This window comes from Eriocheir sinensis, chromosome 7, assembly GCF_024679095.1.
Source record: "Eriocheir sinensis breed Jianghai 21 chromosome 7, ASM2467909v1, whole genome shotgun sequence".
In the NCBI taxonomy this organism is placed as follows: domain Eukaryota; kingdom Metazoa; phylum Arthropoda; class Malacostraca; order Decapoda; family Varunidae; genus Eriocheir; species Eriocheir sinensis.
Genome location: NC_066515.1, coordinates 2425316 through 2453228, shown reverse-complemented (window position 1 = coordinate 2453228; position 27913 = coordinate 2425316). Strand labels below are relative to the sequence as shown.

The following is a 27913-nucleotide window of genomic DNA, read 5'->3' as shown; positions in this document are numbered from 1 at the left end:
GGCGAGGAGGCGTGGCTGCGATGCCTCACCGGAAAGTGGCCTCGCCCTGGAAGCCTAGCACCCCGCAGAACAGGTACTGGATCTCCTCCTGGATCGTCTCCAGCTTCAGGATGTAGTCGAACTTCACCCGGCACGGATCGCACGCCTCGGTGTAGGTCATCCAGTGCTCGTCTGCCACGCCCGCGTCGTGCGTCCAGACCACGTGCCACAGGAACTGGCTGAAGGTGAAGAACGTGTTCCGGAACCGCATCACCAGGTCCCGCAGGTCATAGCCCCTCCCGAACGTCGTGACGAAGGCCTCAGAAGTGCCAGACGACAACATCTGGTGGACGGTGTTCATTTCTGTCACACCATAAAATAGTTTTTCCGTTCGTGATGGCTTGGCCAAGAGAGCTCCTGTCTGACTGGCGTAATGGTTCACGTAAATCTTGTACGCTCTTCTAATCCTGTCCAATGTTTCATTAAACTCACGAGTTGGCTTCAGAGCCCCGGTGGACACGAGCGCCGGCAGCCAGTACTTGGCGAACCGCCAGTCCCACGTCTCGATGCCTTGCGTCGCCTTGCGCCACGCAGCGTCGTACTGGAAGAGCGGCGCGCCGCCCAGGTACTTGTCTCTGCAGGGAAGGAAGGACACGTGCAAGGCTTGAGATCGGAAATTATCAAGACACGAGGAAAACATTCACCATTCCCGTCAGTATCTTTTCCCCACTTTTCGTCGTTAATGAGAATCAGACACGAAGCCTTACGTGTTGTGTCAAAATTGGAAAAAGAGCGGGTGCCTCCGCTAGACTGAGATTACTTCAAGACTAAGAGATAATCTGTAATTAAATAATTTCATAGGTCACATTCTCCTTAGGTCCTTAGCTCGACCAGATTTTAATGAATTTAGAAAATACAAAGTTTTCAGGTGTGTCATTCCTTGGAGGCATGAAGTGGTTCATTGCATCCTGGACGCATCCATTTTGAGTTAAGATCTAAACCACCATCAAGATGCCAGGCTTTCTGAACACGCAAGTGGGTGTCGCCCGCAGCCTTGTATGTCACAAGCGTTGGTCATGCCCTGAGGGAACAGAAGGGCTGTCAAGGTAACCTGTAAGCGGAGGCCAGCCTGGCCAGCGGGTGCCGCACCACCACTGCGCTCAGCGGCCGCGGCGTCGCCCAAGTCTGCTGCGCCATCCGAGACACGAAGTCCTTCACCGCCGAGGACCCGGCCTGCAGGAACCATGTTTTAGGCCTCAAACCTTTGACACAGACGATAAATAGAAATATGCTAAATCACAAAAAAAAAATCTAGTTTTGTATCAAGAATATATACTCCCAAAGTGAAGAGACTTAGTTCTTTGAATGCATTCTTACAAGACACAAGCGACCTACCTTGGGCACCTTGAAGAGCGTCAACGTCCCCGCCAACATGTGTCTGTAATTCTGCCGCCAGGCCATGTCCGGGTAGGCGGCCCGCGCGTCGTGCAGGGCACACGCACGCAACAAGGCGCGGCGCCGACGCTCAAACTCTTCCTCCAGCCCGCGGTGAGTCTGAGCCGTGTGCCACCCTGCGGCGCTGGCGGAACAATTACCGTGTGGCGCGGCGCCGGCCTTAGTGGACCTCCCTGCGGCAACTAGGGCCATGCCAGGACGTAGCGGCGCGACCTCGACTCGGCCCCGCCGAGCCTGAGGCGGCACCGGCGACCTCGTCCGGCTGCTCCCGGGCCGCCACGCGCTTGGCAGAGTCTGAAAATATTACATTTGCTTTTGCCATTGCCGTGGAGAAGATCCATAGCAGGCGACACAGTACGAGTAAAAAAGTAAAGCATAAAGTGTTTAGAGGCCACACCACCAAAGCCTTACGGTATTCATGAATAGTGAAATCAGCCCCACACTTATCGATAATGTAGTAATGTAGCTTCGCTTTAATTACCTAAAAATAAGATATTCGGCTCATTGTCCTCCGTGCGTCGCAAACCAACACAGTGACGTGCAGCGACAGCCCCCCCCCACACACACGCAGCAAAACCTTGGAGAAATAATACATGGAGTGGCCCTCAGCGGGCCGCTCTTCACACTGAGGTGAAGCATGGGGGGTAGGGGTGGGCGGAGCTTAGCCGGTGGCCGGAGTCAGCAATTCCACCCAAAACATTGCGTTTCTCGCTCCCTGCTCGTCGGAGTAAATGAACTTGTCTGCCTTATTTCTTCCACATTTCATGTTTTTTAGTAATTCAACTGCTTCAGTATATGCACTAAGAATGTATGTACAGGTTTTCATAGAAAAACACCAGCATTTCCTTGTCTTTATACCGTAGAAGCTGAGAAGAAATGTTCCACACTCGCCTTGATCCCTCACACTTCCTCTGTATAATGTGTGTTCATTATATATTGAGCATGGCCTCACTTTTAATGTAGAAGCATGTACAGCCTTCTATGCAGAGCAGTGGTGCTCAACCTTTTTGGCTGGCAGGGCCACATTAGATGGGCAATGTGTGATGAGGGCCTCGTATTGCCTGCAATGTGAATACGCATAGTAATTAATATATTCTACACACTGATAACACTGATTATGTTGTGTATATACTGTAACCTTCCGGATAGAGTTGTAATCAAAACACTTCTTACATAAATTGCAGGTCATTGGGTAATTAGCAATTACAAGCTACAATAAAGTGAAGATCCACATACGAGCGACACCATTTCGCTGTTGGGCAGGGAGAGGGGAAACATGGAGTGGCTGCGGTGTGCCGGGAGGGTGGGGGAACTCTATTGGGTTGGGGTCCAGGGGAGGTGGCGTGGAAGACGATGGGTAAGGGGAGAGGGCTAGGAGTGGATGGGCAATGGTGGGGAAGGCCCGGAGGGGAGTTGTTGGGTAGGAGAGGGGTAGGGAGCCAGAGACCAAGACTGAATGAGAGGTTGAGTGGGGGATGAGGGGGTGAGAGGGCAGGGACACGAGCGAAGGGAACAGCCAAGCAGGAGAGAATTAAAAAAAAAGCCTAGATTAGCCTGTTTTCAAGGGAAAAAAAAGACAAGGCGCCAAAGTCTCAGCCCAAAAGCCAAGATCTAGTAAAAAAAAGCCAAGGAGTGGCAAGGCTGGTCACGCCAACAAAATCAGTGAGGCCAGCCAGCATTCAGGCTGCTGTAGTCCATCCACTCTAACTTGAGCCCGGTGGCTTGGCCTGGGGAAACCTCCATTGTTTACAGATCTACCGATGACCTGCGCGTGACGATCTGTCTCACTGTTAGTCTGTACGTTATCTATTTATGGAATATATATATATATATATATATATATATATATATATATATATATATATATATATATATATATATATATATTTCTGTAAGAACTCCACTTTGGACGATTCTGGGCATATTCCTCCTACTCATCCCACCTCTGACTCCTTTATGCCTGTTATTAAGATTCTTCCTAATGATGTTTTCTATGCCCTCTCTGGCCTCAACTCTCAGAAGGCTTATGGACCTGATGGAGTGCCTCCTATTGTCCTTAAAAACTGTGCTTCTGTGCTGACACCCTGCCTGGTCAAACTCTTTCGTCTCTGCCTATCAACATCTACCTTTCCTTCCTGCTGGAAGTATGCCTTTGTACAGCCTGTGCCCAAGAAGGGTGACCGCTCCAATCCCTCAAACTACCGCCCAATAGCTTTACTTTCATGTCTATCTAAAGCTTTTGAATCAATCCTTAACCGGAAGATTCAAAAGCACCTTTCCACTTCTAATCTTCTATCTGATCGCCAGTATGGATTCCGTAAGGGGCGTTCTACTGGCGATCTTCTTGCTCTCTTAACTGACTCTTGGTCATCCTCTCTTAGCAGTTTTGGTGAAACTTTCTCTGTTGCGCTAGACATATCGAAAGCCTTCGATAGAGTCTGGCACCAGTCTTTGCTTTCTAAACTGCCCTCTTTCGGATTCTATCCCTCTCTCTGTTCCTTTATCTCCAGTTTCCTTTCTGGCCGTTCTATCTCTGCGGTGGTAGACGGTCACTGCTCTTCCCCTAAACCTATCAACAGTGGCGTTCCACAGGGCTCTGTCCTATCACCCACTCTCTTCCTGTTATTCATCAATGATCTTTCCATAACAAACTGTCCTGTCCACTCATGCGCCGATGACTCCACTCTGCATTATTAAACTTCTTTCAATAGAAGACCATCAAAACAGGAAGTACATGACTCCACACTGGAGGCTGCAGAACGCTTAACCTCAGACCTTGCTATCATTTCCGATTGGGACAGAAGGAACCTTATGTCCTTCAATGCCTCAAAAACTCAATTTCTCCACCTATCAACTCGACACAATCTTCCAAACACCTATCCCCTATTCTTCGACAACACTCAGCTGTCACCTTCTTCAACACTAAACATACTCGGTCTATCCTTAACTCAAAATCTCAACTGGAAACTTCACATCTCCTCTCTCACTAAATCAGCTTCCTCAAGGTTGGGCGTTCTGTATCGTCTCCACCAGTTCTTCTCCCCCACGCAGTTGCTATCCATATACAGGGGCCTTGTCCGCCCTCGTATGGAGTATGCATCTCACGTGTGGGGGGGCTCCACCCACACAGCTCCTCTGGACAGAGTGGAGGCTAAGGCTCTTCGTCTCATCAGCTCTCCTCCTCCTACTGATAGTCTTCTACCTCTTAAATTCCGCCGCGATGTTGCCTCTCTTTCTATCTTCTATCGATATTTCCACGCTAACTGCTCTTCTGAACTTGTTAACTGCATGCCTCCCCCCCCCTCTCACGGCCCCGGTGCACACGACTTTCTACTCATGCTCATCCCTATACTGTCCAAACCCCTTATGCAAGAGTTAACCAGCATCTTCACTCTTTCATCCCTCACACTGGTAAACTCTGGAACAATCTTCCTTCATCTGTATTTCCTCCTGCCTACGACTTGAACTCTTTCAAGAGGAGGGTATCAGGACACCTCTCCACCTGAATTTGACCTTGCTTTTGGCCACCTCTTCTGGTTCTTTCATGGGAGCAGCGATTAGCGGGCTTTTTTTTATTATTGTTTTTTTTTCTGTGCCCTTGAGCTGCCTCCTTTGTTGTAAAAAAAAAAATATATATATATATATATATATATATATATATATATATATATATATATATATATATATATATATATTTATATTTATATTTATATATATATATATATATATATATATATATATATATATATATATATATATATATATATATATATATATATATATATATATATATATATATATATATATATATATATATATATATATATATATATATATATATATATATATATAAATATATATATAAATATATATACAGGTAACTCTCGATTTGCGCGAGTATTGCGTTCTTGGAGAGGTCGCGTAAATCAAAAACAATGTAAATCAAACAAGAGGTAGGTTTCTGTCGAAAAATAAATACCGTATTTTTCAGCGTATAGCGCACACCTTTTTCTCAAAAAAATGCCTGAAAGTTTAGCCCTGCGCCTTGTACGCCGAATGTACAAATTTTTAATGATTTTTTTCTTCTTTGGGGTGTTTTTAAGGGTCTGTTTTTTGTCTTATCCAATAACAACGGCAAACTTTCCTTTATCATTGTATATAATCCTTCATAGTCCGTAGCTGTCTTATAATGTTACCATAGTATACAGGGCGATCTAATAACTACTATACAAAATTGAAATCGATGGAGGATTCCCCATGCCTTGCTGTTATTCCGTTTTTCCGTTGGGCGCCATTTGTATGATCTTGATCTTGATGTCACAGGTGGCTTGATTGTATGACTAAGAAGCAGTACAAGCTACATAAAAAATCATATTGGAAAAAAATATCCATGTGTTCATTATTAATTATTAATATTAGTGAGAATAATGGGGTAAATATGATATCAGAAACTGTACATCATGAGTCTTGTACGAGGAGATATTTCGCGCAATACCAGCCAGGCCGCCATTTGCATTGTTTACAAACCACACAACCACACCCATACAACAAACAGCTGCATGGCGCGTGTCACCAGAAACGTGTGAATTGTGTCTTGCCTAGTTCTCTGTCATAACCTACGAGTGATGGTGGGAATAATATGCTTATTCACTTCATTCAGTGGAGAGAGAGAGAGAGAGAGAGAGAGAGAGAGAGAGAGAGAGAGAGAGAGAGAGAGAGAGAGAATATCCATATCACCGAGATATCCACTCAGGCACTCAGTCTCAGCCTCACTCGTGTGAGGAAGAAATGAGGACACCATGAGTGGCTAGCTAGTACTGGTACCGGTACCGAGCAGTCTGGTACCGGTACTGTACCATATAGCTAGTACCGTTAGTACCGGTAACTGCCCACCCCTATTGTTGAGTAGCGTGGCAGCGTGGGTACTGTATTGTTGTTCAAGTGGCGCGCGGGAAGAACTGAGCTCTGCTGTGTGGCCGCGGCGCTATGTGAGTCCAGTTGCGTGAGACATCTGGTGGCCACTCCATAAAATATCGCGTATAAGTGGAAAAAACGTGTAAATAAATTTTTTTTTTTTGGACCCCGCGTTATTTAAAAAACGCGTAAACCACGCTCGCGTAAATCGAGAGTTACCTGTATATATATATATATATATATATATATATATATATATATATATATATATATATATATATATATATATATATATATATATATATATATATATATATATATATATATATATATATATATATATATATATATATATATATATATATATATATATATATATATATATATATATATATATATATATATATATATATATATATATATATATATATATATATATATATATATATATATATATATATATATATATATATATATATATATATATATATATATATATATATATATATATATATATATATATATATATATATATATATATATATATATATATATATATATATATATATATATATATATATATATATATATATATATATATATATATATATATATATATATATATATATATATATATATATATATATATATATATATATATATATATATATATATATATATATATATATATATATATATATATATATATATATATATATATATATATATATATATATATATATATATATATATATATATATATATATATATATATATATATATATCTATCTATCTATATATATATATATATATATATATATATATATATATATATATATATATATATATATATATATGAAATATATATTTCTGACCGAGATAGAGCCAAATCTATTCTCCGACTAACCAAAATTTATTTAATTAATACAGGAAAAATGCCAAAAACCTTTCTGCTTTCTCTAACCCTTCTTCCTGTGACTTCTGGCATCTAGCCAAAAACATCTCCTCCAACTTCACTTTCATCTTTTCCTCCACTCTCAATGTCCTGATAGCAACACTGCTGGGTCTTCATCTATCTTCTAAGGCTGAACTTTTCTCTCAAACTTTTCTAAAACCCACTCTGGACGATTCTGGGCATATTCCTCCTACTCATCCCCTCTGACTCCTCTTTATGCCTGTTATAAAAGACTTCTTCAAAATGATGTTTTATGTGCCCCTCTGGCCTCAATCCTCATGAAGGCTTATGGACCTGATGGAGTGCCTCCTATTGTCCTTAAAAATCCAGCCTCCGTGCTGTCACCCTGCCTGGTCAAACTTTTTCTCTGCCTGTCAACATCTACCTTTCCTTCCTGCTGGAAGTATGCCTTCATACAGCCTGTGCTTCAAGAAGGGTGACTGCTCCAATCCCTCAAACTACTGTCCTATAGCTTCTTTGCTATTTCTTTCTTTGTTTGACGTCTAAAGCTTTTGAATCAATCCTTAACCGAAGATTCAAAAGCACCTTCCACTTCTGACTTTCTATCTGATCGCCAGTATGGGTTCCGTATATAAATTTCTACTGGTGATCTCCTAGCCTTCTTAACTGACCCTTGGTCATCCTCTCTCTTAGCCCTTTCGGTGAAATCTTTTGCTATTGTTACGCTTGGACATATCAAAAGCTTTCGGATAGGGTCTGGCACAAATCTTTGCTTTCCAAACTACCCTCCTACGGTTTCTATCCTTCTCTGTACCCCTTTATCTCCAGTTTCCTCCTTCTGACCGCTTCTATTTCTGCCGTGGTAGACGGTCATTGTTCTTCCCTAAATCTATTAACAGTGGTGTCCTGCACAGGTTCTGGCTCATCTCCCACTCTTTTTCTGTTGTTCATTGATGATCTTCTTTCCAAAACGAACTGTCCTATCCATTCTTGGCTGTCGATGATTCCACTTCTGCATTACTTCAACTTCTTTAATAGAAGACCCATTTACAGGAACTTAACGAGTGACACCTCTCCTCCCGTGATGATCTTGCTTACCTCTTTGTTTCTTTTAGAGCAGCGAGTAGCGGCTTTTTTATTATTGTTTTCTTTTTGCAGCCTCGAGCTGCCTCTCTGTAAAAAATATATATATATATATATATATATATATATATATATATATATGTATATATATATATATATATATATATATATATATATATATATATATATATATATATATATATCTGTCACTTGTGCCAGTGAATCGAACCTGTACTTTCGAATAGAAATATGCATACCAACTCTTTAAAGGCTACACCTGATGAGCTAAAAGACTTCACGCCAGAGGTTGCACAAGTGGTTTGTTGAGATGTTTTCTGTCGTATATATATATATATATATATATATATATATATATATATATATATATATATATATATATATATATATATATATATATATATATATATATATATATATATATATATATATATATATATATATGTATATTATATATATATATATGTATATATATATATATATATATATAGAGATATTTCATCCAGCGTATATCCTTTCCTGGGATGTAGTTTTAACTTGTGTGGCTCTGGCTGAATACTCAATGTGTGGCCTGGTTGTGTGGCCTGGCTGTGTAGCCTGATTTCAGACTGGCTGTGCGGCCCGGCTAAAATAAGCTCTGGCATACTATCATAACATCTGAAAGTATAACATAAAAATGATTGCTGATAATACTATATGTTCATGCGTCTAGGGTCGCCAAAAGCTAGAAAAGATCAGGTATATATTTATGTCGCAGCCAGGAATGCTACCACCTCACATCAGTTATTTCAAAGACCAAAACCGAGGTGTAACGCGTTTTCATGAGTTTTTTATACCATGGTAGAGGCCTTGGCAAACACACACAAGCGGCATAAAACTTGCCATGGAAATGCCCAAACGCCAACGAAACCCTTGTCAAATATTTGCCTGGGCACCGAAATGTTTCATACTGTGACCCTAACACACCACCACTCACCCGCCGTGTAGGAGTGAGTATCAGCAGAAGCACAGTTGCAACGATGCTGCTATGAACAGCCCTCTGCCCTCATGGCCACGGGAGCCCCTAGGCCGGTGTTCTCAGACGCCTGCCTCTCACATCAACTATTCTGAAAGGCTGAAGAGACCAATCGGGCTCTTAGGAATATCTTCTAGGTTCATGGTACAAAAGAAGGGTCGGACTACCACCATGCAGTGTCATGAAAGTACCCTGGAAATGCCTGAAACTCCTACGAAAGCCTTTGTCAAATGTGTGTCTCAAGGATAAATGTTTAAGAATATGATGATAAAGACTTACGGAAATACAGTGAGGCGTACACAGACAAAGAGATAGATGCACAGAGAGCTGTAAGGATAGAGAATACAGAGACGTAGGCTACAGAAACACACACACACACACACACACACACACACACGGTAGCTCAGTGGTTAGAGCGTCTTCCTCACAACCAGAAGGACTGGCCTGATTCTGACAGGGTGAAGATAAGTTGGGTTTATCTTCTTTACGTGTAGCCCTGTTCACCTAGCAGTGAGTAGGTACGCGACGTAAGGTGAGGAGTTAGACTGTTGTCGTGGTGTGTTGTGTGTGAGTGGTCTCAGTCCTCCCCAAAGATCGGTCACTGAGCCTGAGCTATTCCTCCAGGGGGAACGGCTGGCTGTCTTGAGAAAGACCTGCAGCACAGCAAGAGGTGACCACACACACACACACACACACACACGCACACACATGTGCTGACTCAGTGGATTAAGGAATATATCAGATTCGGAATGAAGGAGGCATCAAGACTAGACCTGGTATTTATTAAGGAGTCGGAAATAATAGAAAATCTTAAAATAGATTGTCCAATAGCGAAGAGTGACCATGCGGTTGTGGAATTTGAAGTATAAAAAAGAGAACGATTGACTGAAAAGAGGATCACAAAATTGGGAGAAGCAATTACTGTAAGGCAGACTTTGTTAGCATGAGAATTTTTTGAAAATGCTAATTTGAGGGCTGTACAAGGTCGAGAGTACACAGGATAAGTGGAGAAGTTTTAAAGCTATACAAGGAAGCTGAAAACAGATATGTCCCTAAGGTAACCAAAAGGGATGTTGATGAAAAGGAGGTTTAACAAGAGATGCGAGGAAGTTAGAAAGAGAAAGGAGGAAGCTTGGAAGGATGGAGGAGACGAAGAAGAATCAATGTGAACAATTTCAAACAAGCAAGAAATGAATATACAAAAATTAGAAGAGAAGAAAAAAGGATATATGAAAAAAATATATAATTGACAAATACAAAGACCAACCCAAACTATTCTATAGACATGTGAACGGCAAATTAAAGAATAGAGAAACAATCAATAAACTGAAAATGGATGAAACTACATATGAGGACCCAGCAGAGGTGGCAGAGGTGATAAATAACAGCTTCCAAAGAGTTTTTACAAAAGAAGACGAATTTGTACAACCACGGGGCCAGGAAAAAGGAAGGGTTATGCAGGAGATACAGTTAACGGTGCAGGAGGTCAAGGAAAGCTTGAACAAGAAGGATGTAAGAAAGGCGACGGGGCCGGATGGAGTATCAGGGTGGATCCTGAAAGAATGTAGTGAGCAACTTGCAGAGAAACTGCACTCCATAATGAGCGCCTGGAGTGAAGGAAAGGTACCACAAGATTGGAAGAGAGCGAACATAGTACCGATTTTAAGGAGGCAAGAGAGAGGACCCATTAAATTACAGGACCGGTATCACTCACTAGTGTGGTTGTGAAGATATGTGAGAGATTGGTTATAAAAAGGTGGTTTGACTTCTAAGAAAGTGAGAAAATTATCTCGGATTGCCAGTTTGGAGTCAGGAGAAGGAGATCTTGCCTCACCAACTTGTTGTGTTACTACCAAGGGTAACAGAGTTAATACAGGAGAGAGAAGGCTTGGGGATGGAGGTACCTGGATTTGAAAAAGGCATTTGACAAAGTACAAGCACAGAAGAGTAATTTGGAAAATTAAAATAGGGGTGGAGTTGGTGATGGACTGATTAAGTGGCTGGATGACTTCCTAACTAACAGGGATATGAGGACGATAATCAGGGACAGGGTTTCCAACTGGTGCCCAGTGATGAGTGGGGTCCCGCAAGGTTTAGTGCTGGCACCAATAATGTTTGCTGTTTATATAAATGATATGGTGGACGGAGTGACCAGCTATGTGAGTTTGTTTGCAGATGATGCAAAGCTATTGAGACGAGTGAATAATGTGAAGGACTGTGAGGCATTGCAAGGGGACCTGGATAGAATTTGGGAGTGGAGTGGTACATGGCAGATGGAGTTCAACCTTAGGAAATGTAAAAAAATGGAGTTTGGTAGGAGTGGTAGAAGATGTGAATATGATTATAAGATGGGAAGTGAGATAATATGCAGAGGAGTGGAGGAAAAAGATTTGGGAGTGACTGTCTCAGAGAACATGTCACCGGACAAACGCATCAACAGGGTAACGGGACAAACTCTGAATTTGCTGAGGAACATAAGGACGGCATTTGTGTACTTGGATGAGATGATAAAGAAAATATTAGTTACAATGATAAGGCCAAGGTTGGAGTATGCAACAGTGGTCTGGTCTCCTCACGAAAAGAAGAACATAAGGAAGCTGGAAAGAGTCCAGAGAGTGGCAACTAAGATGGTACCGGAACTTCGAGATCGGATTTGTGAGGAGAGACTCAATAGCATGGGGCTCACAAGTCACAACCCTGGAGAGAAGAGAACGAGACCTGATAGCGGTGTAGCCTACAAGGTGGCGAACGGAGTGGAGTATTTGGACAGAGAGGACCTGTGTGTGTGGAACGTGGGAGAAATGAGAGGACATGGAGAGAAGTTGAGGCCGACCACATGTATAAGAGATATGAAAAAGTTTAGCTTCCCAAACAGAACCACTGAGCTGTGGAATAGACTGGAGGAGGAGGTGGTTTGTGCAAGAAACATTCATGATTTGAAGGAAAAGTTGGATAAGAGCGGATATGGAGATAGGACAGCGCGAGCATAGCTCTCTTCCCGCATGTCACAACTAGGTAAATACACACACAACCGCTCCGGTAGCTCAATCGGTTAGAGCGCCGCGCTGCAAGGCTGCACGGCCAAACAGGCGGCGGTTCGAGCCCCGCTCAAGCCGGACTCTTTCCGTTGACTAGAAAAGGTAACTGTTCCGCCATGAGCAAGGGGGATGGGGTGTGTGGTGTGTGAGGTCCTGGCAGTACCCAGAGATCGACAATAATGAGCACTTGCTCACGTCGTGATGGTATCTGCTGGCGAAAGCGAGTTCAACTCGTGATCAGGCCGTGGTGAATTACACACACACACGAACACACACACACACACACGAAAATGAGTGCACGCCGCCACCACCGTCAACGTTATGGCACCAACTGTATTAATCGGCCAAGATTTCCTTCAGTAAAACAAACCCGTAATTATATTCATTGGCCCATAGATGTTTTTTTGGCCCAACCTTCCTCATACGACAGCCCTTACATGCCCTCTCTTTCCTTGTTCCTGTGTGTGTGTGTGTGTGTGTGTGTGTGTGTGTGTGTGTGTGTGATTCACCACGGCCTGATCACGTGCTGGACTTCTCGTCGCTAGCAATCTCATTATAGTCGATCTCTGGGTACCTACTGCTAGGGCCTGTGTGTGTGTGTGTGTGTGCGTGCGTGCGCGCCAATACAACATAGCCCAAAAGAGCGATGCGGCCGTAATCGTTGCCATATTGAGATCATATTTTCGTCATCCTTCTCCACGGTGCAGTGGTTAGCGTACTTAGCTTCGAATCCGTGGGCCCTGGGATTGAATCTCTGCCCGGGCAGTCGGCGTGCAGGCCACCCAGCTGTTCATCCTCCCTTTCTTGCACACCACATCTTTTCCAGAAAACCCTTCATGGCTTCTATAATTCTATCATTTGCTTCATCACTCAGTCCCAGCAGCAGCAGCATCCATTCCCTCTCTGTCCTTGCAATCCTCCCATTCACATCCCAGCCCATCTCACTCATTGCCACCCTCATCATCTCCGTCCTTTCTCTCCGGTACCTCCCACACACCATTATCACATGCACGACAGTTTCATCCACACCACTCCATGGGCCTAGATGGTGGTCGGCCCAAGCCCCCCCATGCGCAGGCAAGTGTTTATAGTGACGCCACCTCTTCGTGGCTCATGCTGCCCCCCGGAGCTCATTCTTGATTCACTTGGACAGTTCCTCTAGAGTCCGGGTTGATGGGTGGTCTTCAGGACAGCATGTGGATAGTCTTAGACCACTCGGCGGTGATGGAAAATCCCAGGTGGTAGCGGCGGATTTGAACCCGGATCGTCCAGAACGCTGCGAACGCGAGACCCGCACGTTAACCACGCAGCCACCGCATCAGTGTTAGTGTTAGTAGTGTTATTGGTGTGTGGTGTTAGTGTTACAGTGTTGGGGTCACTTTCACAGTTCGCCATGATGGGTTAGTAAGCCTTCAAACCAATAACAAAGACTCCCAAAAATTCTGTGTGTAGGCCTAGCTAGTGGAAAAATAGCCCGCTAATCACTGCTCCTATAAAAGAGAGCATGGATGAGTGGCCAGAAGAGAGGTTGCAATGCCAGTATTTAATTAAGGACTGAAAAATTGAAATTAAGGAGGAAAAAGTAGGTTAAGTATTGTAAGGAAATATAAGTGCCGCCAGAATCCGTTACCGCGTGGAATGTTCCAGAGTCTCACACCACAGAGCAAAATTAGTAGTTCATTCACCCAGTCTTATGAGGCACCATTATCACACACAGGATCATCACCTGCCAAATAATACAGGAAGCGTGACTTTACGAATGTTGCTTGAGGTAAATATATTGTTAAGAGATTCTGATGGTAAACTAATTTTAAGGGTCATGGGACAGGGTCCACTTATTAGAGGTTAGCTTACGTATCTTACATCACTAATGGCACTTGTAAATACCATGAACACAGGTTACCATTAACACCTTAAACTAACATGCACACATGGGAATAAGTAGCACTGACATCATAATTGTTTCCACCCACACGGGGAAACAGACTCCACCATTCCACACCTTAATTAAGTCCTAACCAAAACTAGTGAGTGTTTGCGCTTATCCATTGTTACCCCTGAGAACGACACATATACCACCCTTTTGGCCTCTCCTTCCTTCCTCTCTTCACACCCTGCCACAGGCAATCCCCCACAACGCAGCTGCAAAATTGTTTACGGCTGCATGCTGGACTTGGTCTTGGCGACGCCCAGCTTCCCATCAGTCAGACTTGCCTTTGGCGCACCTGAAAGGGGCGATGTCGCTCGTGAGAATCACGGTCTCAGTTATAGTATTAAGGCCAAAGTGAGTTGAATACAGTGAACAGCTCTTTCCTCACCTGAAAGGGGCGATGTCGCTCGTGAGAATGAGCTTGCTCCCACAGCCTAGGGCGAGGGAGGACAGTACGTGAGTCGGCCCCAAAATGCTTTGGGGTGACGTCACGGATCGAGTGACAAAGTGGTCGCAGGTTAGGCCTGCTTGAGACCTGAGATTTCCTTGGTAGTCCTCCAATATCAATAGAAAGTTACTGGTATTTTATTTCCATTACAGATAACTAACGTTCTCCCGCAATAATTGAAAGAAAGCAGATTGATCACTTTCGGCAACGATACCCTGGTTTGACCCCTGGCAACTTTGAAATTTTGTTGACATTACAGATTGTAGGGGAGATATGGGACACAACGGGCCTCTTTGTTTCAACACCCATCTCTCTCTCTCTCTCTCTCTCTCTCTCTCCTTGCGTGCGTGCGAGTAAACATTGCAAAAGTCAATTTAAATATATCTGTCACCTACAGACCTCCCGGGCAATCACTCGATGACGACCTTGAAATGTACAGCGTCTTAAGGCAGTCACTTAATAACAGCGACTCACTGATATTAGGAGACTTAACCTCCCCATATCGACTGGGCGACACTGTCAGGTACAGAAGGCGAGTCACATAGAATGATCGAATTTCTAGAAGAAAATTATCTAAGCCAAATGGTTTCTGAGCCAACTCGACAAATTAATATACTCGACCTTGTTATAACGACCCAAGATAACCTTGTCAGTAGTGTCACGGTAGGAGAACACCTCGGTTCTTGCGATCATAAATTAGTGCGCGTCGACATTAAAGCTCAATCATCAGTGACTGAAAATAAAGTAAAGGTGCCCAATTTCAAAAGAGCTAACCAGAGAAATCCGACAAAAACTAACAGAAATACAACTATCAGATGACGGCAACGTAGATGAAGCCTGGCTAAGCCTTAAAATCACTTACTCACTCAGCAGAACACATTCGTCCCCTTGTGCGAGAAGCGAATTAACACTAATAAAAGCCCACCGTGGTTTAATAGCGAAATTAAACAATCAGTCAATGAAAGAAAATTGTTTTACAAGTTAAAGAAAGAACAAAGCATGCCCAAAAACATTAGACTTTATAATGATGCCAGGCGACGAGTAAAAGACTAGTAGGTCAGGCAAAGCGTAGATATGAAAAATATTGCAGCCAACTGTAAAAATAATCCGAAATCTTTCTTCAGTTACATAAACAACAGAAAGGTGATCAAAAGTGGTATTGGACCTTTAACAAACAGCGACGGTGCACTAGTGACTGACAGCCAACACATTGCAAACCTCTTAAACAATTACTTTTCCTCGGTGTTTAATACTAACAGTCTTCCTCTCGCTACCACCAACACCAGTACTATTGTAAATCTCGAGCATGCATTGCCTAATTTTGAAATAACAACCGATGAAGTCCTTAAAGCTCTCCATTCACTTAAAACAAATAAAAGTCCCAGACCCGACAAAGTATATCCTATACTGCTTAAAGAAACAAAGAGCGAAATACTCTCCTCCCTCACTACCGTATTCAATATGTCCTTGCGACAAGGCATCATCCTTCGGATTTAAAAAGGCTAACGTGACACCGATTTTTAAGAAAGGAGACAAAAAAATACCAGGTAACTACCGACCCATAAGTCTAACTTCAGTTGTAGGTAAGCTACTCGAGAGCATAATTAGAGACAAAATTGTAAGTTACCTCGAAAGCCACTCATTAATTGGGGATTCACAACATGGCTTCCGTAACAAAGGATCCTGCCTGTCAAACCTACTGACCTTTTATAACGATCTCTTCTCAATTTATGACGTAACCAAATCAGTGGACGTAGTCTATCTTGATTTCCAGAAAGCGTTTGATAAAGTCCCACATCATAAATTACTTTATAAATTAAAGCAAATAGGCATTGACGGTCAAGTAAACCAATGGATCGTGAATTGGTTGAGCAACAGACAACAAAGAGTTGTGATTGACGGATTTAACTCAGAGTGGGCGCCGGTCACTAGTGGCGTCCCTCAGGGCTCGGTCCTTGGCCCAGTGCTCTTCATTATTTACATCAACGACGTGGATGTTGGACTCAATAATTGCATTAGTAAATTTGCAGACGACACAAAGATTGGTAACTCGGTTCTCACTGACGAAGACAGGCAAAGCCTCCAAGAAGATTTGCACAAAATTTCAGCTTGGTCGGATAAATGGGAGATGCCCTTTAACATAGACAAGTGCCAGGTCCTTCAAGTTGGAACAAAAAATAAGAAGTTCGATTACGAAATACGCGACGTTAAACTCACAAGCGTTCAATGCATTAAGGACCTGGGGATTAAAATCGCGTCAAACCTCAAATTCTCACATCAATGCAGCAAATAAAGCGAACAGAATGTTGGGCTTCATTAAAAGAAAGTTTTTATTCAAGAATAAAGATGTAATACTTCCACTCTACAATAGTTTAGTCAGACCCCACTTGGAATATGCGGTATAGTTTTGGTCTCCCCACCATGCAAAGGACATTGCTAAACTAGAAGGTGTTCAGTGTCGAGCAACAAAAATGATCCCTTCCTTGCGCAACAAATCCTACGAAGAAAGGCTTTCCACCCTTAACATGTTCTCTCTTGAGAAACGTCGCCTCCGAGGAAAACTGATCGAATGTTTTAAAATACTTAATGGTTTCACGAATGTAGACAGGACAAAATTGTTTATGATCGATGACACTTTGCGAACGAGGAACAATGGCACAAAACTCAAATGTAGACAAGTAAATTCAGACTGCACCAAAATTTTTCTTCGCCAACGTTGTAGTGCGAGAATGGAACAAGCTCCCACCATCAGTGGTCCAGTGTAAAACGATTGACTCCTTTAAAAACAAGCTCGACCGTCACTTCCTTGAACTTAATATTAACTAGAGTAGAAAAGCAACGTTTTGGAGCCATCTGATTAATGTAAAATCACTTAGGTTTAAGGACAGACCACCTAGTCTGGACCATGGGGTCTGTGTGGTCTGATTTTCTATGTAAATCTATGTAAATCTCTCTCTCTCTCTCTCTCTCTCCCAGTACAGATCATCACCACCACCACCACCTAACCATCCCATCTCTCTCTCTCTATCCCAGTTCAGATCACCACCACCACCAGCAACACCACCACCTTCTGCCCCTTCTGCGGTAAGAGTTCCTTCCACGACATGTCCAATCTCCGCCGCCACATTCGGATACACACGGGGGAGCGGCCGTTCAGGCGCCCGCGCTGCCCTTAATGGGCCACACAGAACGAGCACCTTGTGGCACACGTCAGGAGGAAACACGGAGTGGTGGGGCCGAGTTGGTAGAGGAGGAGGAGAAAGACTGTGGGCTGTGTTGTGGTGAGTGGGAGAAGGGAAGGAGGAGGAGGAGGAGGAGTAAGTTACGGGGAAGAATGAATGTGTGAGGTAAGATGATGGGGGAAGAGGAGGAGGAGGAGACTGAGGTTAGTGTGGTGTCAAGTTGGGAAAGGGAAAGAGAATGCAGTTAAGGAGAAAGAAGAGGAGGAGGAGGAATTACAGGAATCAGGAATAACAGGCTTTAAAATGTCACAACAGGAGAGAGAAGAGGAGGAGAAAAAGGGAAATATAATAATAGAGTTACATTCCACAAGAGGAAGAGAGGGAGGAGGAGGAGTGGAAGAAAGCAAGTGGAGAGAGGGAGGAAAGTGGACTAACACTGAGATAAAAAACAACAAAAAGTAATATGAATGAGGCAACTATTGAGAATGGAGGAGGAGGAGGAGGAGGAGGAGGAAACAGCAAACAGAAAAAGTTAACAAAAATAAATGAAAATATTAAAGAGCCTTTAAGTGGAGGAAGAGGAGGACAAGGAGGAGCAAAGGAGGAGGAAGAGGAGGAAGAGGGAGGAAGAAATGAAACAGATGGAAAGTTAGCCAATGAGAAAAACAATATTGAAGACTCTACCATCTAGGAAGGTGTGTGGAAGAGGAATAAACAGAGGAGGAGGAGGAGAGAAGATAATCAAACATAACAAAATACTAACTCCAGGAACTTTATCTCCATACAAAACACAAAGAAATGTTATGTGCAGAGTGTGTGTGTGTGTGTGTGTGTGTGTGTGTGTGTGTGTGTGTAAGATGGGAGGTAGGAGGGAGCAGGCTGAGGGAGGGGGAAGCCCTGTTTAAACACACAGCTGCTCTACCTACGGCTGGATACTTGAAATGTCAACTCATTACTTAACCAAGTATCACTAATAGCACTGGCCTGGTCGTAAGTTCTATGCCATAACTCAGTGAGTACCTGTAGCTTATGTGAGAGGCAGAAGCATCTCAGAATACCGAGTTCAACTGCACCAACAAGACTCTTGGTACCAAACGCCTTTCCTCCACCTTGACGAGGGCAAAGACACGGATCGCAGAGGAAGGGGCGGCAAGTCTCAAGTGTTCATTTCTTATTCAAGCAGCCTAACAAGTGTCACTAGCACTGGTCACAAAGAATGGCATATCCACACGACTTGTAAACAAAACACAAAATGTTGAAGGTCACGGCAAGATCAAAAGTTCAGGACCAGATCAAAAGGTTCAAGTCACTCTTCCTTCAGCGCAAGAGGACGCACAACACCACACTACACTTCACTGCTCTACACTGCATCATCATCATCATTTCATCGATGCCTGCTCCTAGGAGCTCCCACCAGGGGATGGCCACGGCAGAAGAGCTTCCAACTTTCTCTATCCAGACACTCCCCCCTTGCCTGCTCAAAGTTTCTCAAAGATCTTTCTCCCCTCTCCCTAACGTACTCTTGCACCCTATCCTCCATTTCACTGGAGGTTGTCCTCTATCAGTCCCTCCCTCTATCTCACTCACATACACCCTTCTGGTCATCTTACTCTCCTCCATTCGCTCCATGTGGCCAAACCACTTTAAGGTCTGTCGCTTCACTTCTTCCACCACTCCACACTTCTTCCCTTCACCCCTGTGACACATTCCAAAATGCTCGTACACACTTTCATTACTCATTCCATCCATTCTACTCACAAGTACTCCTCAAATAACTCATTTCCACTGCCTGCACTCTAGACCTCTGACTTTCATTCCAGGCCCACATTTCACTTGCATATGTGAGGGTTGGTACTATTATTGTATTTCTCAAATCCCTCTTTACCTCCATGCTCACACTTCTACCATTCATGATTCGTCCCAAAGACCCTACCACCCTTCTTCCTTGCAATGCCCTTTCTCTCATCTCACCCTCCATACCACCATGCTTACACATAACTGATCCAAGGTACTTAAACTCATTGACCTCCTTCATTTCTTTGCCATTCAAAATTATTTTGCATTCTTTTTCACATTCAATTCCCACTCCCTATCTCTCTATGGGCATACAAAATCTACAACCTCACTTCTACTTCGCTCACAAACCATCACTTTACTTTTGTTGACATTTACTTTCAGCTTTCTCCTATTACAGACACAATCAAAAACACTGACCAAATTTTGTAGGTCACTTTCATTTTCTGCAATGAGCACCGTGTCATCAGCAAACAGTATCGAATTCAGTACCCACTTCCTTCCCTCATCGAACAGTCTTACTCCAACTTCTCCAACTTTGCCCTTCATTTCTCTAATGACACATTCCATATAAATATTGAATAACCATGGTGACATGACGCACCCTTGTCTTAAGCCCACTTTTATCTCAAAATGTTCACTTGTTTCTCCAGTAATTTTGACACATGCAGATGCATCCTCATAGAAAGACTTTATTGCACTAAGCAGTTTTCCTCCCATACCATAAATCTTTAAAACATCCCACAATGCAATCCAATCGACTCTGTCATAAGCTTTTTCCAAATTCATGAAGGCAGCATATAGTTTCTTTCCTTTTGCTAATATTTTTTCTACTACCATCCTGAAGGCAAATATCTGATCCACACATCCCCTTCCCTTCCTGAAGCCTCCTTGTTCTTCACTGATTTTCTCTTCTGTAAGTCTTTGCACCCTCTCTATTATGACTTTTCCATATACCTTTCCGGGTATACTCAGGAGACTTATACCTCTATAGCTCCCACATTCCCCTCTCCTGCCCTTCCCCTTGTAAACTGGGACAATGATGGCTTTTGTCCAGTCTGTTGGCACCCCCCCCCCCCCCCCATGCTACTTCACATATCTTGACCATCCATTTAACAACTACATCTCCTCAACACTTCAACATTTCTCCTGTGATTCCATCAATTCCTACTGCCTTTCCATTTTTTAATCTTTTTATTGCCTGATTTACTTCTTTATTTGTTATACTTCTTTCTTTATATACTCCTCCTCAACCTCTACTCAAAACTGCTGGACGTCCATCCTCAAAATTCATTAAGTTTTTTAAACATTCTCTCCATCTCTCCTTCACAGCTTCCCCGTCTTTCAACATCTTTCCATTCTCATCCATAACTTCATTTATTTTACTTGAGGAGATATTTTCTGCATTTCTTTCGTTTTTTACCTCTTTCCAATATGATTTCCTGTTCCCTTTATATTTTTCACTTAGTCTTTTTCCAGTCTTCATCAACTCTCTTCTTACTTTCTTTTATTGCTTGTTTTAATTTCATTTTGCATTCTCTATATTTCTTTTTCCTTTCCCTTTTTACTTGTTCAGCCACATTTCTTTCTTGAGTGTTCTTAAAAAGTTCCCTTTTCTCTTTTACTATCCTCCTTATCTCTTCTATCCACCATGAATTTCCTTTTCTTTTTCCATCTCTCACCACTTTCATCCCTAACACTTTTGTTGTTGTAGTTACTATTATTTCTTTAAATGTTCCAAAAACTTTTTCAATATTTGTATTATCTTTTACACTTCCCCATTTTTCACTTAAGGCCTCTGCCATTTCACGGTTATACTCATCTTTTATTTCTTTTTCCTGTAACTTTTCTATCTTCAGTATTTCCTTTTTTACTTCACCTTTCTTTTCAAACACCCACTTTTCTTTCAGCTTTAACTTTGCCAGCACTGCAAGATGGTCAGATCCATCGAACATTCCTATTACTACCTTCACGTCACAAATTTCTTTTCTAAGCCTTTCATCTACTGCCACATAATCAATCAATCCTTTTGCTCGTTTTCTTCTCCCTCCTCCATGTGTATCGGTGGATATTCTTGTGCTGAAAGAAGGTGTTCGCTAGGAACATTCCCCTCTCAGCACAGACATCCACAAGGCAGTCTCCATTTTCATTTTTCCCAGGTATCCCCCATTTTCCCACCACATCCATCACATCTACACTGCACCAACTCCATACAGACTTACACGTCACAACAACACTTGGGAATCTTTGGCGTGGCGCTCTGTCTACGATAACCCGGCCAGCCCAACACAGACAGTACGTACACCGGCGGCTGGCGGCTGGCGGCTGTGGCTCTGCTCCCCGATGGCTGCTGGGTTACTGACGCCGGTGGGGGCACGCTGCAGCATCGCCCGGTGTGCCTTCATCTCCTCCAGCCTCTCGCGCCTGAAGAACCCTTTCTGTGTGGAGGGGAGGCTGTGTTAGTATGTGTGTTTGTTATGACTGATGCAGCTGGACCTAAAATTTCTGCCCTGGAACTTTGGTGTGGAGGAGAGACTTTGTTAATGTTTCTTTGCAAAACTAAAGACACTTACAGTCTTTCCAAAAGTAGACACTATCCCAATCTTTGCAAAACTAGACACTATCCCAATCTTTGCAAAACTAGACACTATCCCAATCTTTGCAAAACAAGACACTATCCCAATCTTTACAAAACAAGACACTATCCCAATCTTTGCAAAACAAGACACTATCCCAATCTTTGCAAAACAAGACACTATCCCAATCTTTACAAAACAAGACACTATCCCAATCTTTGCAAAACAAGACACTATCCCAATCTTTGCAAAACAAGACACTATCCCAATCTTTGCAAAACTAGACACTATCCCAATCTTTGCAAAACTAGACACTATCCCAATCTTTGCAAAACAAGACACTATCCCAATCTTTGCAAAACAAGACACTATCCCAATCTTTGCAAAACTAGACACTATTCCCAATCTTTGCAAAACACAGATACAGTCCTAGTAATCCTGTTCATCCCTAGCCGGCAGGAAAGGATGCTGCTGATTGGCTAGTGGTGGGCGGAGTGTCTCAGGTCTCCTCCAGCCAACAACTCGCGTAGGTTCATAAACTGTTCATGTTTCTTTGCACGGGTCACCTGTTGCACGAGAGGGAAGTTTTGTTGGCATCATTGAATCAAGCAGTGACTGTACAACTACGACACAATTTCCAAAACTGGATAGGGTAAAAAATAAAGTAATTGTGGTGAATACAACCAAGAAAACGTCATGTACTGTTTGTACCACTTGTTACAAAGCCTTCACTGCCTCCTCTTATACTGCACTCTTTATACGTAAAAGCAGAAGGCACCATCTTATGCAGGAGGATTGCAGGTACAAAAAAAATTTCTTCCAAAATTGATTCCATAATTAATGCAAATAATGGTGACAAGCAGTAAGTGGTATAAACATAAAAAGTTATTTACTGAACTTGACACTCTAATTACTTTGGAAACTGTGTTACAGTTGTACAGTCACTGCTTAATCCAACCATGTCATCAAAACTTGCTTCTCCCGTGTAACAGGTGACCCACGCGAAGAAATATGAACAGTTTCTGAACCTACGTGAGATGTGGGTGGAGGAGGCCTGAGACACTCTGCCCGCCAACAACTGGAACCTGCAAGATGACTGGTCTCAAACTTACGTGAAGAACGTCAGGAAACTGTACTGCCACGGCCACTCCAAGTCAGTCCCGGTGGGAACAGGGGGCGAGGGAGGCACAGGCCAGCACACCCTGCCTCCGACAGTGTGCAGCAGCGACAACCTTCCTCTTGTTGCCACCTCTGTCGCCTTGTATCACTTCATGGGCCGTCTGCTTCTGTCTGTCAGCATGGTGGCAGCAGGGGGGAGGGAGGCACAGGCCAGCACACCCTGCCTCCGACAGTGTGCAGCAGCAACAACCTTCCTCTTGTTGCCACATCTGTCGCCTTGTATCACTTCACGGGCCGTCTGCTTCTCTCTCGGTCCTTTCTCAGCATGGAGGCAGCAGGGGGGGAGGGAGGCACAGGCCAGCACACCCTGCCAACAACAAGGTCAGGGAGAGCTGAGGTGAGACTGTTGCTGTGGGATCCAAGTATTGCCTTGGCAGTGACACTTCTGGCATGTTGATGTTCCTTCCCTTTAATATTCATCTTTTTCTATAATGTTTCTTTTTTTCAATTTTCATTAAAAAACAACTTTCCTGGCCAATTCCAGTCGTCCTCGATGGTTGCAGGCATTCAGAGCTGTTCAATCAGTCATTCAACTTTTTCACCACTTATTGGGGACACAGCCCAAGGGAGGGGGACAGAGCACCATTGTCAAGCAGCCCAGTGCATGCCAGTGCGTGCCCATCCCACCAACAGCTGCCAGGGAGAGGCGCAAACTGTCGCCCCTCCGATCAGCAACCTGGGCCCCTGACCGCCAGACCACTGCAGCCCCTCCACACTGGCCGACCTTCCAAAACACAAGACACGTTTTGAGGCTCGTCTAGGACACTTCTGAGGCAGGGCAGTACAATGGCCAGAGAGGTGCTGGAAGCACTTGCCTCTGTGGTGCTCTTGGGTGAGGCACACCACTGTAAGGTATTGAATCTTTTGCTGCAGCAAGTGTTTATAAATACATATTCCAGCTGTTGTAGTGTTATGTGACATTCCCTTGACTCACCTTGCAGAGGAGCAAGTAGATCATGTAGGTGTGAGCCTCAAGTGTTTATAAGTACATATTCCAGCTGCTGTAGTGTTATGTGACATTCCCTTGACCCACCTTGCAGAGGATCAAGTAGTTCATGTAGTTGTGAGCCTCAATTGGGCTCCAGGCCCAGTGCAGCTGCCACAGCTGTGGAAAGTCAGCCATTAGTATTTCCCCTTCCACTTCTTCGTGTGGCTCCTCTCCTCCCATCACTTCACAGGCAAACCTTCTTTCTTCTTTATCTTACATGATCACTTTGACCTCTCCCTGTCAGGCTCAGCTGCTGCTAACAACCTGGTCTATATAATTAATGTAGGCAGACACAGTTCAGAAGTGGGTCTTCATGTGACTGGCAATGTCACGCTTTGCCTTAAAGAGCTTTCCACAAACATCACACTTGAACTCCCTAATGTCATAGTGCCTGAAGACGTGTTCGTTAAGAATCCACTTCAAACTGAATCTCTTCCCGCACTCTTCACACTCATGACTTTTAACACCAGTGTGTGTAAGGGTGTGTTTATCAAGGTAACCCTTCCGGCTGAATTGTTTCCCACATTCCTTACATTCATACTTCTTTACACCAGTGTGTGTAAGGGTGTGTTTATCAAGGTAACCCTTCCGGCTGAATTGTTTCCCACATTCCTTACATTCATATTTCTTTACACCAGTGTGTGTAAGGGTGTGTGCATTAAGGGTACTCTTTTGTGTGAATTGTTTCCCACATTCCTTACATTCATAGTTCTTTACACCAGTGTGTGTAAGGGTGTGTGCATCAAGGGTACTCTTCCGGCTAAATTGTTTCCCACATTCCTTACATTCATAGTTCTTTACACCAGTGTGTGTAAGGGTGTGTGCATCAAGGGTACTCTTCCGGCTGAATTGTTTCCCACATTCCTTACATTCATAGTTCTTTACACCAGTGTGTGTAAGGGTGTGTCTATCAAGGGTACTCTTCTGGCTGAATTGTTTCCCACATTCCTTACATTCATAGTTCTTTACACCAGTGTGTGTAAGGACGTGTGCATCAAGGTTACTTTTCCGGTTGAATTGTTTCCCACATTCCTTACATTCATAGTTCTTTACACCAGTGTGTGTAAGGGTGTGTCTATCAAGGGTACTCTTCCGGCTGAATTGTTTCCCACATTCCTTACATTCATAGTTCTTTACACCAGTGTGTGTAAGGGTGTGTGCATCGAGGTTACTCTTCTGATTGAATTGTTTCCCACATTCCTTACATTCATAGTTCTTTACACCAGTGTGTGTAAGGGTGTGATATCTGAGGCCTTGCCTTGAGGTGAATCCTTTTCCACACTCCAGACACACAAACTTCCTCTCTCCTTTGTTGCTGGAGTTGCCAGCAGCAAGTTGCTTCACCTGATGACCACTGACCCTCCTGCCACCTGCAGCAGTCTGCTCCTGCTTGTCTTGGCCACTCATGCTGCTGTCCAGCCCAGCAGGTGAGGCGGCCCCGACCTGTACGGCGGCTCAGTGTGTTGTGTTGTCCTCGTTCTCTTTTCTCCACACCTGAAGGAAGCCGTTGTTGCTGTGCTGGACTTGGTCGTCAGTGCGGTGAACAGGAAGTGTAGTAGTAGTAGTCACAATCGTAGTACCAGTGACGGCAGCAGGCTGTTTGGGGACAAGGATTCTTCTTCTTCAGTGTTTCGGGGGCTGGTTAGGCCATGGACCACAGCCTCTTCTTCTTCTTCAGTGTTTCAGGGGGCCAGTTAGGCCATGGACCACAGCCTCTTCTTCAGTGTTTCAGGGGGCTGGTTAGGCCATGGACCACAGCCTCTTTTTCAGTGTTTCAGGGGGCTGGTTAGGCCATGGACCACAGCCTCTTCTTCAGTGTTTCAGGGGCTGGTTAGGCCATGGACCACAGCCTCTTCTTCAGTGTTTCAGGGGCTGGTTAGGCCATGGACCACAGCCTCTTCTTCAGTGTTTCAGGGGGCTGGTTAGGCCATGGACCACAGCCTCTTCTTCAGTGTTTCAGGGGGCTGGTTAGGCCATGGACCACAGCCTCTTCTTCAGTGTTTCAGGGGCTGGTTAGGCCATGGACCACAGCCTCTTCTTCAGTGTTTCAGGGGCTGGTTAGGCCATGGACCACAGTCTCTTCTTCAGTGTTTCAGGGGCTGGTTAGGCCATGGACCACAGCCTCTTCTTCAGTGTTTCAGGGGCTGGTTAGGCCATGGACCACAGCCTCTTCTTCAGTGTTTCAGGGGCTGGTTAGGCCATGGACCACAGCCTCTAAAGCCCCAAATTGTTGTTGTTGTTGTTTAGGGCCGCGGCGATGTAGTCGCTCACACGAGCCCTGGTGTCGTCCTGTGAGGTCCTCACGGGCGCGTCAGCTGCCCCGTCTTCCTAAGGAAGGCGCAGGTGAGGTGGATGACAGCTTCCTGTCGTGAGGGGTGGACGCCTGCCGTACAGCCCCAAACACACACTCGGCGGCGGCGCCTCGGCGGGTGTTGTTGTTCTTGCTCTTGCTCTTGCTGTACAGGTGACCCGTCGGAGAGTCAGGCCTTCGTATCGGCACAACCTGTAAAAATAAAACAAAACAAGCAGTATCATTACAAATCATCCTATTCCCTATTTCTTGCACACCACATCTTTCCCAGAAAACTCTTCATGGCTGCTATAATTCTCTCATTTGCTTCAGCACTCGGTCCCAGCAGCAGCAGCATCCATTCCCTCTCCGTTCTTGCAATCCTCCCATTCACATCCAGCCCATCAGTGCCACCCTCATCATCTCCGTCCTTTCTCTCCGGTACCTCCCACACACCAGTACCACATGCACGACAGTTTCATCCAGACCCCTGTCACACATCTGACACACTTTGCTGCGGGACTCAGACCACCTGTAATTTCTTGCATTCACATTCATACACTGCGCTCGAGCTTGGAAGAGAAGATCACCACCCAGGCTTCCATCATACCAGCTGACACACTGCAGGGCTTTCTTTTCCCTGTACCACTCCAGTACTCTTTCGCTCCATCGCATGCTTCCTCCTCCTCAGACCGTCACCTTTCACTGCACTGTCTCTCTCTTCCACTTTCTCACATCCCATTCTAGACCCTCACTGTACCTGTCAGTCACCTTCCATTCAAAGAAACGCCTCCCTTCCTCTCTGCTCACCCACCTGACTCGCATACCACTGTCACCAACCATTCTCATGCAGTTCTTAATCTATTTGCTCTCATGCACACTCCACAAGTAAACCTTCCGTGCCAGTCTCGTGTCATCCATTCGTTCCAATCTGACTTTGTATCTAAGGGTAGCCTTCCTAAATCTTTCCCTAAAGGTACTCCACCCCATATCATCCCTCAATGCTTCCACCGCTGCACACCTTGGTGCCATCCAGGTTGGCATCGGGAAGGGTTCGGGCTAGCACCTGGAGTTCCGCCGCTCAGCCACGGTCTGATCACGTGTGCTG

The 27913-nt window shown here is 44.1% G+C and overlaps 2 protein-coding genes across 3 annotated transcripts in view; both read right to left on the bottom strand.

Annotated features, from left to right (window-relative positions):
- Window positions 1–25: 25 nt before the first annotated feature.
- On the bottom strand, window positions 26–27430 carry LOC126995277 (uncharacterized). The gene is made up of 5 exons (XM_050854766.1): window positions 23461–27430; window positions 21995–22210; window positions 1375–1728; window positions 1091–1212; window positions 26–614 (listed from the first exon to the last, which is right to left on the bottom strand). Exons 3-5 carry the CDS (start codon window positions 1624–1626, stop codon window positions 26–28), a joined length of 963 nt encoding a protein of 320 aa, XP_050710723.1. The 5' UTR covers window positions 1627–1728; window positions 21995–22210; window positions 23461–27430.
- The window catches only part of LOC126992348 (uncharacterized), a 44758-nt gene continuing 37291 nt past the window's right edge, over window positions 20447–27913 (bottom strand). Inside the window, exon 3 of one of the 2 annotated variants that reach the window (XM_050851070.1) lies at window positions 20447–21026. In XM_050851070.1, the coding sequence (XP_050707027.1) occupies window positions 21022–21026 (5 nt within the window). In that variant the 3' untranslated portion in view covers window positions 20447–21021. Of the gene's footprint in view, window positions 21196–27913 lie in introns of both variants that reach the window. The other variant, XM_050851063.1, reaches the window with a different exon arrangement.

Coding starts and splice junctions, on each gene's coding strand:
- LOC126995277 (XM_050854766.1), bottom strand. CDS start 1,626: ATGGCCCTAGTTGCCGCAGGGAGGTCCACTAAGGCCGGCGCCGCGCCA. Junction 1,213..1,374: donor CGCTCTTCAAGGTGCCCAAG/GTAGGTCGCTTG, acceptor TGGTTCCTGCAG/GCCGGGTCCTCGGCGGTGAA. Junction 615..1,090: donor AGGCTGGCCTCCGCTTACAG/GTTACCTTGACA, acceptor CCTTCCCTGCAG/AGACAAGTACCTGGGCGGCG.